This window comes from Terrapene carolina, unplaced genomic scaffold, assembly GCF_002925995.2.
Source record: "Terrapene carolina triunguis isolate 2854851 unplaced genomic scaffold, T_m_triunguis-2.0 Scaffold231, whole genome shotgun sequence".
Taxonomy (NCBI): Eukaryota; Metazoa; Chordata; order Testudines; family Emydidae; genus Terrapene; species Terrapene triunguis.
Window position 1 is genome coordinate 16772704 of NW_020664582.1, and position 18624 is coordinate 16791327.

Genomic DNA, 18624 nt, shown 5'->3' on the forward strand with positions numbered 1-18624 from the left:
GGGGAGGGGGGTGGGGAACGGCACCGGGGCGGCCGCCGCCTCTTCCCATGGACCTGTCCGGGGGCCAGCCCTCGCCGCCGCTTGGATGCTGATGTGAGGCAGCCCAGGGGGGTGTCCTGAGCTCCCTCGCTGCCTCCCCCCTCGCCCCAGCCCCAGCCCCCCCAGATGCATTCGCTGCTGGATCGCAAGAAGACAGCAGGCGGCTGCGTGGATGCTGGGCTGGAGCTGCCGGCTGCAGGTTCCCTTCCCCAGCCTCAGAGGATGTTCAGCTGCGTGGGCTGCTTCTGGGTCCTCCTATCCTCCTGCCTGGTGGCCGTTTGCAGCTTCAGCTTCCTCTCCCCTGCCTGGATCGTGAAGGAGCATCGCCTCCAAGCCCACGGCGGGGTCAGCTTCGGCTTGCTGTGGCACTGCTCCGAGACGCTGGAGCAGATGTACAGCTGCTACACCTTCGGGGGCCTGGGCAAGTTCCACGAGATCCCCTCCAGCGCCTGGCAGGTGAGGGGCTGCGGGATCCCAGCGGCTGGGGTGGGGGGAACCGGCTGGGCTGCCTGAGCCCCTGGCAGGCTGCCCCCTGGGCTTCTCTCCCTCCAAACGGTGGCTTTGCTACTGGTTTGGGATGCTCCTTCCCTCCTCCCCCACGTTGGTTGTCTGACAGGAGCAGCCCTGCACCCTGGGGGTACAGCCTGGCTGGGCAGTGCAGCAGAGGGGGTTTAGGCGCAGCCCTGCACCCTGAGGATACAGCGCAGCTAAGCAGTGCAGCAGAGCCAGTTTAGGCGCAGCCTTGCACCCTGAGGATACAGCCTGGCTGGGCAGTGCAGCAGAGGGGGTTTAGGCGCAGCCTTGCACCCTGAGGATACAGCCTGGCTAGGCAGTGCAGCAGAGGGGGTTTAGGAGCAGCCCTGCAACCTGGGGATATAGCCCAGGCAGTGCAGCAGAGGGGGTTTAGGTGCAGCCCTGCACCCTGGGGATATAGCCCAGGCAGGCAGTGCAGCAGAGCCGGTTTAGGCGCAGCATTGCACCCTGGGGATACAGCCCTGCTGATGCAAACAGGGGACGGAGAAGCTGAAGTCTGCAAATGGTGGGCTGGGCTGTGGATCCGAATCTGATTTCGAACTCCAAAGGCTCTGAGATCCCCGCAGTGGAAATCAGGAATGGCCCTGTGGAAGCCAGGGGAGCCATGCCGGTGTAGGACAGGTGTAAGCGCGGTCAGGATTGGCTCCAAGCCTCGTCAGCCCACGGAGCGTTCCAGGGGCAGGATTAGCACGTGCTGATAATGTTAGTTGAACGTCAGGATCCAGCGCACTGGAGTGTGGAGCCCATTAGCTGGGCTGCACAAAACATCTCAATCCAATTAGGGTGGCCGGAGGTTCCAGTATTAGCACCTGCTTCCCCATAAGCATCTATTTTAGGAGCAGCTGGGAGGGGCAGGCTCAGGGGCACTGGACCTACATACAGAGCCCTGTGTGAGCCTCCAGTCTGAAGGCAGCTGCCTCCTCCAAGGTGATGGCATGGCCCCTGGGAGCAGTGGGGGGCGAGGCAGATTACTGCCAGCTCTCCAGAAGGCTTTAATCTGGTTTGCTCTGAAAACTTGGGCAATTATCTGGTTCGTGCTGCTTGCCCGGAGCGGAGCGAATGGAGGTGCACATCTCTTTGCAAGGACTTTAGGATTAAACTTCTGAGTCCTCCCTCCCCTACATTCACTGGGGTGAACCCCACTGGTACCCGTGTATCAATGGGTATAAGATATAGACACTGTGCAGGCAAATGTCGACCTACTAATGGGGGAGAAAATGGGGGAAAGAAATGGAACAGGTTTTGCATATTTGAAACTTTTGTTCTTACCATGGTACCTGTGCAGGAGAGACGGCAGGTCGTACCAGCACCTCTTGTGTCTTGCCAACTAGGGCTGTGTAAAACTGTCTTTTGCATGCGTCGACTTCAGTGGGAGCTGTCAGTGCACAGCACCTCTGAAAATCAATCCACGTACTGGGGAGTTAATACCTCTTTGCTCATTCTGCCCTGGCTGGTGCTACCCCCTGCCGTTGCCAGACAAAAGTTACCTGGACTGGTGGGTGGCTCTTTGTTTTACTTAGAGTTCAGGACAGCCTCTCTCAGCGTTCTGGCTGGCGGGGCTGGGATTATTCTGCTGTCTTTGTGTGACAGGAGCTTTCTGCACTAGATGCAGAATAAAGCAGCGTTTCAGCACGAAACCGATGATTTTTCCCCTCCCCTTCATTCTTAATCTTGTTTCCTTTGCTTTTATTCCCTGCTAGTAACGGTGGAGGCTCTGACTATAATTTCCCTACAGGTTTCCAAACATATGAGCTTTGAACTGGGCAGCATTGCTCTGTTGCTGGAGTCCCACACAAGGGATGAATCAGGGGAAGGTCATGCCTTGTGCCTGACACAATGGGGCATTTAGTGGTTGAATTTCTCAGGCTGTCATGGAATCGAACTGTATCACTTTAAGGAAGCAAGTTCCATAGGCGATTGTGTGTTTAAACCGTCAGTGGTCTCTAAGATTGTCATTAATAACAAGTACACAATTTGTATATTGCACAGAGGAGAGCAGGCTAACTATAATGCTTCTTGTTTGTGCAGTAAAGGATTAAAAAAAAAAAGAGTCATTCGGTTTTTAAAACTTGGCCTTTATACAAATGTTTACAAATGTTGTTCAGATAAACACCTCTAGGTAATAACATAACTTTAAAGATAAGAATGAAGCACAATAAGTAATTCATTCCAACAAGATTCCACTACCCAGAGCTTCAGGGCTGTAATATCCTTTTAAGAAATACAGAAAAGAACTGAATACAAAGGCTCAGAGCTTCTTGAATGGATCTTCGCTCCGAACAAACAATATTCAGGTATGAGGGGGAGACAAGGTACACCAGGTCTTGGTCACATTTCAGTCTCCTTTATTAACCCCTCTGGAATATTTAATTAACAACAGCCTACAAACAATGCAGTTTGCTTCAGTGGAATGGGAAGAAAACGCCCTCCTGACTGCTTCCAGCTATGACACAGATGCCTTTTGTACTGGTTGTACAAGCAGGTAGAAGGGAGTTAGTCCCTGGGATCTTCACTGAGAAGCCGGGTTGCTTTGGCTTCCTGTACAATCCATTGTAGGAGTGGCCCCGGGCTTTATAAACCCACAAAGAACTGGGAGAAGTGCAGCGCTGCCAAACCCAAACATGAGTCAGGGTTTAACAAACTCATTGTTTGGCTTGAAATCAGGAGATTTAATTTTTTTAAATAACCAATGTGGGGTTGTTTATATTTGCCTTCTGCTTTCTGAGCCTTCAGAGTTCACTCAGGTCACGTTCTTAAGCTTTTCTCTGAATCTTGAGAGCTAGAAACTTTTCTTTTTGAATGAAGGCTGAGATTCTCACTTCCAGTTGACTCCAGGAACTGGAGCTTTAAAGAAAAAACATAAAATACCTCGAGAGTCTCAATTAAATCACGAGCATTGGGCAGCCTGGCCAATTGGGGAAGGATAGTTCAGTGGTTAGAGCATTGGCTTAAGCTGTGAGAGACCTGTGTTCCATTTCCTGCTCTGCCACAGACTTCCTTTGTGACCCTGGGCAAGTCACTTAGCCCCTCTGTGCCTTATATGCACATTGGGGATAATAATGCTTCCTACCTCACAGGGGCGTTCTGAGGATAAATACATTAAAGGCTGTGATTTGCTTTGAGGTCTACTGATGAAAAGTATCATATAAGAAATAGGCTTTATTAATCTGGTAATGGTTGGCCGTGAAGCACTGTGTTTTGCAAGCAAAGGGCCCTACTGGGAGTCAGTATTGTAGGGTCAGCCTGGTGGTTTGTGTGGGGAAGAAGCACTTGCTCTTCTGCCTACATGAACTGTTCCTCCCCCTTGCCCAGATGGCAGTTACCGCATTTCAAATGTTTCCCCGTTCAAATGTGCTGATTTTGCGAAGGGGCAGGGGGAGCGTTCAGCTCTGCAAATGATCGTTAATGCGAGTTGTGTGTTTGCACTTGGGGGATTATGTTAATCATCCTACAAATGATGCTTTGAATCATGTCTAGAGGTTAATTACCATGCCTTTCTTCTCTTAAGAGGGCCTTTTTGCCTGCTTAGAATTGCTGGCTTTTTTTGCCTTCTCTATAATTACTTTTTCAGCTTTGCAATATCTAGGGTTCCTTTAGTTTAACTCTATCGCCCCTTAGGAAGTACGGCCTTCCCAGCCTGCTTGGGGTCACTCATGCAGCTCTAAGGCGCACATGTCCTAAGCGGAAGGAACAGGATGATTTCCTGGGCATGCACAGGGTAGAGACATAAGAAGGGCGAAGGGAAAAAGTCTTGCGGGTGATAAAATTGCTTGGGTATGACACGTTCTAAGCTTGCTACAAAAACGGGCCTTAGAACACACAGACCCACGAAATGGTTTCCTCAGAAAGGTGGCTGTTGTCTCTCTCTCCATCTCTGCCCTGACATGCAGACGGTTGTTGCCGGGATGATGTAGGCTGCAGACACAGAGTTCTCTTGCACTGGCATGTCAGGAACGCATGACCTGCTGCGAAAGGCTGGTAGATCTGTGTGAACAACGCGCCATAAAAACTGGGACCCAGTCCCCTCAGCAAAATTCTGGCGTTCGTCAAGGAAGGAAAGACGACAGCACGTTGTTGCCCAGATTTAAGGCTCCGCAGTCAATGAACCAGTTTACGAGCGGGATCCTTATTAGAGCTATTCTTGTAAATAAGGGTCACTCGTGTCAGGGTCTTGGTCAGTCAGTTCTGTACAGTAATTTGGTGACTGGGAGCCTTAAATCTAGGCAGTACTGTCAGCATCTCAGAATTAAAGAGAATTCCTCCTGCTCCTCAGGGACACAGGAACTCACTATGAGTTCATGCTACTTATTTCGGGCTCTGAGGAAGGCAAACGTAGTTCTGTATCCTGAGCTAGTTTGTTTATAAATTTTTTTTAAATGCAAACATCAGGCTGGTATGTCTCTTCTGTCAAGTGCTGCAGTTTGGAAGCGAATGCTCTTTGATCTCAAACGTCTATCTCCCCCCCCCCAGTAGTCTCCAATTATTTTCAGGCTTAGCAAAGCATGTCCTTTAAAACAACAAAATAGTTGATCAGCCCCTGATATTCAGTCTGGAAACACTTTGACCATTTGCCTCTGAAGATTCTACAAGAGGATGAACACTCTGTTAGCACAGAGCTCAAAATAGGGAATTCAGATTAGGAATGGAGGATTTGCCTGACCCAGTGACACCACTGGTCTGATCAAGTCTGAGATCTTGTCTCTAGCAGGATTCAGCGCTCAGGCTTCGGAGGAAGTCAAAGCAAACCTCATAATGCACCTAGCTAGTTGATCAGACACCACGATGATGGGCATGGTATGAAAACTAGACAGACAGACAGCAATGGAGGGGAAGGTGGGGGGCAAAATTCCTTCTTGGACCCTTTTAGGGTTGACCTGGAGCTAATCAACTCTAGTTGTGTAGCTTCTCCTGGTTGTACCTCTGGCACTTGACTCCCTTTATGATCTTAGCAGGTCACTTTGGGGCAGGGTTTTAAAGGTATTTAGGTGCTTAAAGCTGCAGATAGGTGCTCCGTGGGATTTTCAAAGTACCCAACTGCCTAACTCCCATTGAAAATCCCAGTAGGTGCCCATACTTGAATTGTCAGGGACAGGGACTGTCTTCTTGTTCTGGGTTTTATACAGCGTCTGGCACAACAGGGTCCTGGCCCGTGACTGGGGCCCCAAGGTGTTAACACAAAACAAATAACAATAAGAACCTGACCCCCTGCACTTGTGCAGAGGCCCGATGACTTACAGGGCGCCCACACGGAGCAGCTTGCAGGATTGGGACTTCGTTTGGCATTATCAACAAACGAATAAGTTTAGTCCTCAATACAAGAACCCTCCCAAGAGAGCAGGTTCTTCCGGGCTGCTGCTATCAGTTACTTTGATTCCTAATTATGCTTGCACAGCTTTGGCAGGAGACTGGAGGGGCGTGTCAGCATTTCTGAAACCAGTGTCTTCCTCTCTAGGCATATTACTTAGCTATGGATTTTATGCTGTTTGTTTCATTAGGCATCCAGAATTCTGTGACTTCTATTCATTGTGTAGAAGATATCCCTGATAATGGGAACACAGAACTGCTGTATTGGATCCAGGTCCGAACTGAGCAAAGTACATAAGCCTGTGTTGAGCTAGGAGCCCATGAGCAGTCCCAGTGAAGTCAACAGGGGGTCACCTAGTCCTGTATCCTGTCTCCAATAGCAGCCAGTCCTGGATGACTGAAAGGACGGTGTAAAACCACCATCACGGACCATTCTGCAATACCAGGCCTATAGGGGAATGTTTTTTCCTACAGCTAGGTACTGAGTGGTTGGTTTGTCCTGTTTAAACTTCTATCCTGCCTAATGCAACTGCTGATTATACTCTTATTATTCATTATACCTTTTGTTAATTGTATTAAGCTCTTTGCCTCAGTAATATCTTGTGGCTGTGAGTTCCACAGATGGCTTATTTCCGTCCATCCATGCGGTAAGAGCTTAAGGAACATTGAAGGTTTGGGTCAAGAGCATGGTGTTCATCTGGGTTACCCCTTACAGTCAATTCATTAATCAGCAGACAATAACTAAGGTTCAATTTGTGTCAAAGGTTGTGAAGAAAAGTTGGAAACATTAATCTGCCGTTTACTTCATCAGTCAGTTTGAGTTAGAGCAGCTCTGCCAGGAATTAGACTATACTCTGTTCAGGTTCTTGGACAACACCCACCATCACCAAGGTATTGGGGCTCCTCCCAGTGGTGCATCAAGTGATATGACTCTCCTGCATCAGGTGTGGTTCCTTCCCCATTTCTCTCAGCAAGGAGCAAAATTGTATAAGACTGTTGCTTTTGTTTTGCGATGTGCTCTTTATTTTATCCATGAAGTCATGGCTGGAGAAGTGGGCCGTGCGTTTGGATTGGACCCTGTGGCATGCTATAGAAAACTTAACAGAGCTAAAACTAACTGCAGAGAGGAAGCATGGGCTTGTGACTAAGACAATGGACTGGGAGTCCAGACCACAGCTTCAATTCCCAGCTTTGCCACAGACTCTGTATGTGACTTTGGGCAAGTCACAAACTCTGGGCTTCATTACTCCGTCTGTAAAATGGGGCTAATAGCACCTCCCGGGGGTGTGGTGGATGAATTGTTTGTGAGCTGGTTGGATGCTCGGGGGATGAGCCGTAGAAACATCGTAGTGGATAGAAACTCCAGATTGGCCCATGTCGGGATTATTTTTGATAACTTCAGTTCAATGTGGAATGGAAACCTTTGTTTCAACGTGAAGTTGAGAGGTTGAGCTCTGGCTACATCCATCAGCAGGTGATGCTTTTACTTTCGAAAAGGTCCACAGCGAATGGAGAATGTTCAACTTTTATAACCGAAGTCATCAGGGCAAAATAAACAAATGGTGAGTCTTTAAAGATGACACTTGAGGAATAGGTATCCTGAGGAGATAGGTCAAGATTTTGCTGGTTACGTGTTGTCACACATTCTGTGGCAGCTCACAGGAGAGGACAGTGTGAGATTTGCTGAACATCCTGGATGACATTTCAGGGGCATGCGATTCCACTGTCTATACCTCTAGGCCTGCGGACTGTATTGAGATGCTTGCAGGAGGCAAAGAAGGCAGTTGGCTGCAGTCACCTTCCATTCTATCCCCTCTCTGATGAGCCTTTGTTCTAAGGAGCAAGACAGGAGTGTTTCTGTGAGCTGCGGTGAGTGCTCCGCGCCTAGAATGATTAGCCCAGCTCTGCCACTAATACTAGGAAAGGCCTCATCTCAAGCAAAGATAATCACAGCCTGCTGGTGAAAAGGTCTGAGCTGGTACCCAATGACAGTGCACTGCATGCTGTCTAATTAAAATTTCATTAAGTCGCTTTGCGTCTCTTGAGGGAGGTCACAGGCCCACCATTGATGTGCTAATGTCTTCGTTTTCCCCCTTCTTTCTCTTCCACCATCATCCATCATCCTCTTAGATAAAACAGCACCATTAGTAACTGCTGTCCTCTGTCCCCAGACACCATGGGCCTGGAAAAAAAGCAGCCGTAACTGATCAGCTGTATTATCTGTCTCTTACTTATTCCCTAATAAAAATGCATTTTTTTGTTGTTGCTTGAATTGGCTTTGGCATTAACCTCTCTCTCATTTGTGCTGAATAACTTGATGAGCTCGAAAGCCGGGGAGTTATTCCAGTGCAGGGATTGTACAAGGTGTAACTTTGTTTAAAGAGAAGTTTAACTCACTGCGTAAGCAGCTAGTCATCAAACCCGTCCGTCGCTCTGGAGTTACGTGGGAAATAGAGCTTTCTGAGAGGAATCCCTCTCTTGATGCGCTGACTGTGCTGGGAGACTTGAAAATACATGTGCTAGTGTGAATGTGTGAAACGCTCCCATGGGCGTGAGGGGGGTTTGTAAGAACCGTCTCTGAAAGAATAGCACGTGCTTTACTCTGAAGCTGCTGCTCACCCAAGAGCAACAGGTTCCCCTGGCTCGACAGGGAGATGGAGCTGGATTATTTTTTAAAGCCAAGACTTTCAAAAGTGCCTAGCAATTTTGCGTGTCCAGAGTGAGACCCTTTAAAGAGGCCTGATTTTCAGAGGGTCAGTGCAGGGCACAAGTTTGGTCTCAAGAGGTCTCAAGTTTGGGCATCCAAAAATCATTAGTCACTTTTGAAAATCTCAGCCCACGTCCATTGAAACTTGGACTAAGAACTAATGGGGAGTGAGGGTTTAGAAAAACTTTGAAAGTATCTAAAAGATCCACCCTACCTGGAGCTAACAGTATGTATCAACCATGTTCAAGCCCTCCACGTGTCTATTGCCTTGCTCTGGAACAGTCACTGAGGAACGGGTGACTTGTGCTCCTGGAGCAAACCTCACCTTTAATGTGGCACCCACAGAGCACACCTGCAGGACCTGATCCTGGGAGCGAATGACTCGACTGAGAGCTGTGGGTGGTTGGCATCTCTAGATTGGGTGCTTAACCTATCATAAAAGAAATCAGGAATGGAGCATTCTTCTGCCTTCTGACATTGCTCGTTACAGTGTGTGCATCAGCCTCTAGCGTAGTGCATGAGCAGGCACAGGATGAAATGGTGCCTCCCACCCCCCCAAGCACTGTTTTTCTGGGGAGAAATGGATTTGCTTACGCTGTAAACTCATGGCAGGGTTTTGTTCTCCAAAGACAGAGGGAAGAGTCAAGTCAGGGGCTCCCTCCAGGGTCTTATCAAACTCCCCTCCCCACCCGCAACTGCTGTTGTTGCAGCATGTAAATATGAACCAGTCCTGTCCCTCTCTGGGGAACACGTCCTGACGGGGAGGTGTAGGATTTTCCTTCATTAAAAGGGAATGGTTTGACCAGTCTAGAGCAGCTCTTGCCAGTTGCCATGACGTTTGGATAATATCGGTCGCTTCCTGAGCACTGATTGAAGGCGACTAGCAGACAGTTGCTTTTCAGTTCAGCTGTTTGGGGGGCAGGGAGGGGAAAAGTAAAACAGGAAGAAGAAACCTCCCAGATGACTCCAAAGGGAAGGAAATTGCCTCAGGAGTGTCAGGATTCCAGAGGGAAGGAGGAGGAGACAGGACAGAATGAGCTTCTCTTCCTCCACGTGATGCTAATGCTGGCCATATGGCGGATGTTTGGTGCTGAGTCTGGGGGCGGGGGAGATATAAACAAGCTATTAGGTTTATCCACCCACCACCATACACACAGCATCTCCCTCTGCAAAAAAACATCTGGCAGGAGAAGGAAGCATCTGGTATTGCAGTAATCCCAGCCCAGATCCTGAATCTGACTGCATCACAGTGGCTGTAGCAGCTGAGCTGTTCTCCCGTGGGCTGCAGGTACCACTTCCAGAGCGCCTTCTGCTGGATTCAGTTCTGTTTGCATGGATAGCGCTTGCCCATGAGCTCTTCTCTTATATGCCACACGTCACCCCAAAATCTTCCCCGGCATTTGCTGGAGTATTAACTGTGCGGCGAGGCCGACCACACCATGCAAGCTACAGAGGCTCTGCCTGATCGCCACGAGGACCTGCCTCTAAGGGTGAGAAGGAGCTCAGTCACCACTGTCCTTTCTGCTCTTGGCCTCTGTGCCGGAGCTGCCAAACCCGTGGGGGTGATTAGTGCCAATTGCAGGGCTGATTTCAGTGATGCACCAAGCAGCTGGGGGACTGCAGGGACTTTAGGATCGTCAGATGGCTTGGAACCAGCAGGCTAGCGGTAAAGGGGTCTGTATCCCATCTTAGAGCGCCCCGGTCCCAGTGCAGTGCAGTGGATCAGTGTACCCGCATTTCAGCGCACAATGGAATCCATCTACTGGCTGGGATTTCCAAATCCAGTGCTGTCATTTGCACTTTTATCTCTGGGCCGTAATTCACACACATATTTGAGGAGGAGCAGGTGACTGATTTTTAAAAGGACTAATGGTCCCCCCTCCCTCTTCACTGTGAAGCAGTCGTGTGCACCCCTGACCTGGCTACAAGGTGCCTGAGTCACATTATATGCCTGTATCCCCGTCCCGCATGTGAGGAGCAGAAGAGGGGTTGAGGAGGGGAGAGGTTGCTTGGGGCAGGCGGGGGTGTGCATTTCTGCAGCAGAGATGGAGATAATGTGGGACGTTGTCCACTGCTTTTCAAAGCCAACCTGGCCTCATTAGCAAACAAAACCCTCAGCCAGGATAAATCCCTCAGGGGGCCATCAGCTGAGCTGACGTTGAATAATTAAATGGAGTTTTCCTCTTTACCAGAAGGAATATGTTACATGGCCTGTTAACTAGGGCAGCTGGGACAGCAACAAGAGGGGTTTGTAATTCTTGGTATTGACAGCTCAGACGAAGCACGTGAGGAAAATGAGTGTGACTGAGACAGGCCAGGGGTGGGAGGATGGGTCCAGGTGCATTGGGGTTACCCAGGGGAGGAGGGAGTGTGGTGTGACATGGGTACATGAGAATTGTCCAGGTGGAAGGGGGGTGCAGCACTTGGGTTACTCCGGCTGGGGGAGGCAGCTACAGGTGTAGCCGGGTTGCCTAGGTTGGGGATAGGGCAGCGATTCTCAAACTTCATTGCGCCCTGACCCCCTTCTGACAACAAACATTACTACACGACCACAGGAGGGGGGACTGAAGCCTGAGTTCCGCTGCTCCGGGCCGGGGGGCCAAAGCCAAACCCCCAGGGCTTCAGCCCTGAGGAGAGGGGGTTGTAACCTGAGCCCCGCCGCCCAGGGCTGAAGCCGAAACCTGAGCCCTGCCACCCAGAGCTGAAGCCCCTGGGCTTCGGCCCCGGGCAGTGGGGCTCAAGCTTTGGCTTCAGCCCTGGGCCTCAGCAAGACTAACACCAACCCTGGCGACCCCGTCGCGATCCACAGTTTGAGAACCGCTGGGATAGGGAAATGCAGCAGTGTCAGGGCTGGCAGAGCTGAGATGCCCCTTGGCCTTGCAAACATACGGTGTTGGTGGTTAATCAGGTGACTGTTTCAAGAGTTGGATGTTGGGAGGAAATGAGTCCTACCATGCCTTGAATGGACCTCGAGTCCAGCCCCCTGCACGAAGACAAGGCTAAGTATTATCTAGACCATCCCTGACACACCAGCGTGCCTCTATCCCCAACCTAGGCAACCGAGAGTAATTTGTTCCAGTGCTTAACTGCCCTGACAATTAGAAGCTTTTCCTAACGTCTAACCTAAATCTCCCTTGAAATTTAAGCCCATGACTTCTTGTCCTGTCCTCCATGGTTAAGGAGAACAATTTATCACCCTCCTCTTTATAATCATTGTATATGTACTTGAAGACTGTTACCACGTCCCCCCTCAGTCTTCTCTTCTCTAGATTAAACAAACCCAGTTTTTTCTGTTTTTCCTTGTAGGGCATGTTTTCTGGACCTTTAATCATTTTTGTTGCTCTCCTCCGGACTTTCTCCAGTTTGTCCACATCTTTCCTGAAGTGTGGTGCCCAGAACTGGACACAATATTTCAGTTGAAGCCTTATCAGTGCTGAGTAGGGTGGAAGAATTACTTCTTGTGTCTTGTTTACAACACTCTGCTAATACATCCCAGAATGTTTGCTTTTTTTCCGCAACAGTTGACTCTCATTTAGTCTGTGATTCACTATAGCCTCCTTCAGATCATTTTCTGCAGTACTCCTTCCTAGCCAATTAGAAGCCCAGAGAGATTAAGTGATTTGCCCAGGATCACACAGGAAGTCTGTTGAATAGCTTGGAATTGAACCCAGGTGTCCTGAATCCCATTCTGGAGCCTTAACCCCAAGATCATCCTGCCGCAAGATCATGGCCCCTAGTTACCAGGGTGGCTGGGGATTCCACCTCCACAGAACCTTGGCAAATAAATACACAGAGGGTGACGTCCGTGGTCCAGACCAGACTACAGGAAGCGATAGCGACTTTTGAGATTTCCACAACAAAGTAAAGCCTTTACTTTGATGCTGTGACTATTTTCCTTCTATGCAAACCATGATGACAGTCACGGGCTGTGAAAGTGCTGCTTGTTAATTTGACTTCCCAGGAAAATCAGTGTATTTCTTCCCCCACAAACACCAAAAAAAAAAAAAAAAAAAAAAAACAACTCACGAGAGGCTGCTCTGCCAGGCTGCTGTGGCTGGCATATTGGAAGAGGCCAGGGGGGGCGGAGCCTGCACATTTTGGCACCTATGTCCCTTTACCTGGAGTGATTCTCTGCCCAGAACGGGGTGGGGGTGGGGAGGTGATGCTCGCTGCACCTGGCCAGAATGCAGGTTCTCGTTACCACTGCCTTTACAGCTTAGCCACGCGCCCACGGGTGGGGCTGTCCTGCGCTGGGGCCGCGGGAAGCCCATAGCACATTGCCCTGGTATTCTGATCCCTCTGTCGCCCCACTGAGATGCACCGAACTGATCGTTTCTCACCCTCTTTGCTTACAACAGTGCGGGTACTTTTGCAGCAGAGAGGATAGATTTCAATCAGGAGACACAAGGCGGGTGAGGTCATCTCTTTTACTGGGCCAACTTCTGTTGTCTGCAGCAGTGTTGTAGCCATGTCAGTTCCGAGATATTAGAGAGACAAGGCGGGTGAGGTCATCTCTTTTACTGGACCAATTTCTAATCAAGGCGATTTCAATCACCAACTTGAAAGCCTTGATGTAAACCGTCAGTTCTAATCAGCTTTTCCATTTGTACTTCAAGTATTTTCTGATGGAAGGTGCATCCTCATTGGTTGATATAACCATTGTTTCCATGGTGGGCGGAGTCATAACTGTTCAGAGTTTGAGAATTGAGCCAATCATAGCTCAGGTAGGGAGACGTTATAAAATAGGAGACCCCTCCAGGTGGGCTCAGTGGATGATCCTGATGAACCACATGCTGGTGTCTCCTGGAGTCAGAGACTGGGTCCCAACACCTGTGACGACTTAGCCAATCTCTTGCCCATGGTAGCCCAGTTCTTCGGTCCCTCACAGGATCAAGCCCTTACTACAGTACATGACCTATTGTGCCATATTTATAAAGCTTGACCTCAAAAGTTAGATGTTTTCCCCCGATTCTCTCTTTATATAGGAAAACAGCCTTTAACTCAAAGTTTTTGATAGAGGCTCATGGATTCAGCATATTTATTTTTTATTTAAATGTTTTAAGAGATTATAATAAGCTTCGGCCTTAACATATATTTCGTATTAAACTCAGATTTCATTTTAAACAGGTTTATTTAAAGTTTTTCAAAAAGAAAAACGTATTATAATTTAAATAACAAAATAAAAAAATCCGATTATTTTGATTCGGTCCAAAATAATCATCCATTTTTATCCACCCTGCTATGAAGCCTTTAATTTCAACATTCAATTAGCACCCATTCAACCCCTGGCTGCTGGGAGTGACGATTATTCTCTCTCTGTCAGGTGTCTGGCAATGAGCCCAGCATCTAAAGCCACACTAACGAGATTGGCCTCAGCAGGACCTAGATGTTAACATCTGGATTCTTTCCCTGGCATCAGTTCTTGGCCTGGCCTCTTTGGCTGCTAGGTGTTTGCAGTGGGTGAAGGCTTCTCTTAGGGTTCATTTTTTCTGCACATTCATTTTTGACAACACAGGGTCTTGGTGAGGGATGGGAGACCTGAAGGAGGTTAAACAAGAAGCTCCTTTGCTCAGTTTTATTCCCAAGGCTTAATCCTCATTTTTAGGGCTCAAAGTGTAGGGGTAGTTTTCAGAACAGTTCTTCGTTGTCATGCAGTTTCTGCCCCGACTTTTCCTGCTGCGCATGCCAAAGGGGAGTCTTGCTTCCTCAGTCTACTTCTGCAGTCGGGACAACGTCTGGGTAACATTTGGGTGCTGCACCTCCAAAACCTTTGAGAGACCCTCCTTTCCCCCCACCTCCATCACTGATTCTGTTAGGCAGTTTTCTGACTCGAGATCCTGAATGATCTTCACACCCCGAGCCCGCAGTGTGTGTTCCTCGCCAGCGGATGTATGGCGGCTGGATAAAGAGACAGCCAGTTGTACCCCTGGTGAAGCAGGTGTATCGATCCACAGCCACGTGGTCTCAGAGCAGAGCTCTGCATGCCCAGCGTCTCCCCTTTCAGGCCGCCTCCCTCTCCCGCCACGACCCCTAACTTGCAGAGCCAATGGCTCAGCGTTTACTCGGCTGCTGTCCACTCTCAGCAGGCTTGTTCCACATGTAGAGATGAGGCCTTGCCTGTTTCCTCTGCTCCAAACAGGAATCTCTCTTCGCCAGCCAAGGGCTGCTCAGAACGCTGCTGCAAGGACCTCAACCGAAACCCTTGGGTCCCCCGTCAGCACTTCTTCCTATGGCTGATTTATTTTTTAATAAGGTTAGCGGTAGGCAAAGCCTTAGTAACATCGATTAAAAATCAACTCTAATTGATGGCACCAAGGCATGGCAGACAGATGATTAGAGGAATGTGGCTGGAAGCCTCCTGGGTTGTGTCCATTTCTCCCGAGTCAGGGAAAATAAAACCTTTTGTACGAAGACTCTAGTGCACCCCATAGATGTCGGCTCTATCCCCAAGCTTTGGGAGGCAGGGAATTGGGAAATGACGCAGCAGGGCCATAATTCACAGGGCGCCCGTGGCCTGTCTCCAGTAGCGAGGGCGTCCTGACCAGTGAGAACTTGGGGAAGGTTAACTCACCTCACTGCTAAGCATCCTAATGAATGAACTACTTTCTGCAGGGGAGCACAGCGCAGAGGAGACAACGCAGCCAGCTGCAGCAAGCACCCATAAATCCCAGAGCCGGTGATTGCAGCCAGATTGGTGTATAGTCCTGGGAGCATAAACCTCTTCCTGGCTGGGAAAGTTCCCAGAGAACTCTTGGGATTCATGCTGGGGAGGATTTCTGGGGAAAGGGAGGTCACATAATAAGTTTGTCACCTCTGTAGAACCTGATGTCAGAGACCTTGGGTGTCAAACCCCAATCCACAGGACTCTTCCAATCCCACCTAGTGAGCCGTTAACAGGTGTCAGAGCGCTCTGTGTCTGCCCCTTCCTGGCTCCTAGACCGCCTGCAGACATAACGCCACAGTGCACATGGCTGCTCATTGCTGGTCCAGAGGGCTGGGCTGCCCTTTCTCATGTTCCTGAGCTGGTGCCTAGAAGTAGCGCGCTACCCACAGGGCCCCATATGCCTCCCTGGAATTGCTAAGTGGGGCTGCTCCACAGTTCAGAAGCAGATGCCCCACATGGTCCTTCCCCCCCGTTACTTGGCATCTATTCAGATGTCTAATGTTCCAAGCAGCAAATTTATTTGTGTTTGGAGAATGATCTCCAGTCTCCCGCGGGAGATTCCTCTGCACTCTCCAGCACTTAGGGCCCGATTCTGAGCACCTGCAATTCCTTTCGACTTGACTGGGAATCTGACGAAGGACAAATTTGACTCATCAGCTCGTGTCTCTGGTTTTGATTAGGCTCAGACTTTGTGTCACCGAGATCTGTGCTGCCACTTGGCCAGGAGTCAGATGGCTGCACCTGCCCTGTATTGTTCTTAGAGCTGGCTGACAATTTTCCAACAAAACATTTTCTCCATCAGAAAATGACATTTTGTTGTGGGGGGGGAACAATGGAAAAGGCGTTTTGCTAAGGCTGAAAGATTCTGTTTCGACATTTTCAGAGCAGAACATTTCAGGGTTTGTTTTAGACATTTCCTTTGAAATGAAACATTTTGATCCAGAATTAATTGTTTTTGGGGGGGAAATTTTGTTTTGTTGGAAACCTAGAAATTCTTTGTTTTCTCTCTGATTCAGAATGAAACAAGTTTTGAAATCGCAGAATTTCCCGCAAAATGGAAATTCCGGTTCCTGCACACCTCTAATTGTTATAATGAATGCACATGAGCCTAATCTCTGTATCTTCTTTGGTAGCTGCATAGAGATAAAGATCTGCTGCAATCAGTCAGCTCACCTGATGGTTGCAAGGGCGGGACAGCTAGGGGGCTACATCCTAAAGCAGCTATCGGTCACATTTTGGAGACGCTTCAAAGCTAGCTGCATCTCAAGGAGAAAGAAGGGTCCTAGTCGGCGTATCTTTCAAGGGGGGGTAACAGCTGTTTGACTTGGAGGTGCCTGACAAAGGCAAAAGTGTAACTCTGTCCCACTGTTGAAATTAAACAAATTTTGAATTTTTTTTTTGTTCTGCTGGTTTTTAAAAGAAACAATTTTCATGGAAAATGTCAGTTTTAAAACTGTTTTGTTTGGGGGGGGTTCTTCCCTTCCCTGGTTTTCCTTTTTCCATTTTGACACTGGAAAGGGAGGAGACTAAAAAACAAAGAAAGAAAGAAAGAAAGAAGCAACCCTGAACAATTTGTTTCCAAGATGATTAAAAAAAAAGAAGAAGAAGAAAAGAAAATTTTTGCAAAAAGTGAGAAATTTTTTCACAAAAATTTTGTTTTTGTGAAATATTTTTGACCATCTCTGCTTTGCGGTGTCCATCTGACCATCTGTCCTCAGACTAGACCAAGGCTCCGCAGATGTCTTCTGGCTCAGTAGAGGGGCAGAGAAAAGATAGCTGCTCTGGAAATACTAGTATCTCTGTGACCTTCACTCTTTTTTTCTTTATTACCCCCTGGCTTTATTCTGTAATGAATTAATTTTTGCATTCTCTGATTACCCCCTGGCTCGCTGGGATTCTGATTAGTTTACTGACAGTGACATGGTGTCAACTCCAACCTTTATCAATAACAGTACCCTGTCAAGTGTGATCACATCTTAGGGAAGTAGCGCATGTCTCTTACTAAAGAAAGAACAGCAAACCAGTAGTGAAGGGGCTGGTTCAGCCAGTGCACAGATAGGAAAGGTACTGAATGGGGGAGGGGGGGGGAAGATTTGCACTGGGTTAAGGGAAGCCTCTGAAATGTGTATCTGTAACCCTTCTGCCAGGCGAAGCCAGCAGCAACCAGGGCCGGGTTCAATATCTAGGGGTTCCTTTCCGTCGATACAACACAGAACCGGCTTGAGCCCCCACCCAGTAACCTGGGAAAATTACACACCAGTCCTGGGCACCTCTGAGAGGCAATACTTCCCCTCTCGCAAGCACAGAGTCTGAGTGTAGAAAAGAAACTTAATAAAAGGAGGGAAGCAACTTGGCATTAATTTGGGAAAACACCGCAAACTGGGCTCATAAACATAAGCCATGAGTAAAAGACCCACCCCCAAGTAAGTTGGGCAGTGTCCTTTCCCCCTCAGGTTCTTAAGTCCAGCAACCCAAAAGTCCTCTTAGCGTGCCCATCCCTTCTGTGCACCCCATTCACAGCTGCTGTCCTTGGTCAGGGCAGACCCAGAGTTCAGAGGTGCATCTGCAGAGTTCACCTCCCACCCTGGGTGGAGGGAGGGGGTAAAGAGGCACCTTACTCGCTCTGCTGCTCGAGCACTCACTTGTCGCCCCCTCTGTGGGGCTCTGCTCTTTCCCTCTCTGCCAGCCGCCCTGTTGGCTGCACGACGCACCTCTCCACCAGCCTCCCTCCTGGTCACATGCTGCACCTCTCCGCCTCACCAGCCACTCATTCGCCAGCTATCAGTCACCTTCTGCTGCCACCGGCCTCTCTGCTGTGACCGCTGCACATCAGTCTCTTAGCAATTTTCAGCTCTTTGCAGGCTGGGCAGAAACAAAGCCCCATCTCAAGTGATTTCAGCTCTCAGTGATTTTTAGCTCTTAGCAGAAACACAGTCCCACCACAACTGATTTTTAGCTCTGATTGAGCATTAATCTCTTTCCTTAGAGGTTTTTAAGGTCAGGCTTGACAAAGCCCTGGCTGGGATGATTTAGTTGGGGATTGGTCCTGCTTTGAGCAGGGGGTAGGACTAGATGATCTCCTGAGGTCCCTTCCAACCCTGATATTCTATGATTCTATGATTAAAATAACAAAGAGGCTCCTAATGAAGCCCATTTAGCTCTTTCTTTAAACAGTGGGGAAGAACAGGTTAAAACGGTCCAGGAAGGACCCTTGGTGAGTATGTGCAGTCTCCTAGATGGGACATCTGTCCCCACTTCTCTTACTTTCACAGGGCTCTGGCATTCGAGCTCCTGGCTTAACGAGGTCCTTTCAGCGGAAGGTGACCCCACTCATTTGGGACAGGTTAAGCACAGTCCTGCTTCCCTGTATTCCTAC

At 48.9% G+C, this 18624-nt stretch overlaps 1 protein-coding gene across 1 annotated transcript in view; it reads left to right on the plus strand.

The window, feature by feature from the left end:
- The first annotated feature begins 19 nt into the window (after window positions 1-19).
- Window positions 20-18624, plus strand: part of LOC112114481 (transmembrane protein 211-like) — a 154203-nt gene continuing 135598 nt past the window's right edge. The window contains exon 1 of the mRNA XM_024211242.2: window positions 20-495. Coding sequence (XP_024067010.1) covers window positions 166-495 — 330 coding nt within the window. The 5' untranslated portion in view covers window positions 20-165. The remainder of the gene's footprint in view (window positions 496-18624) is intronic.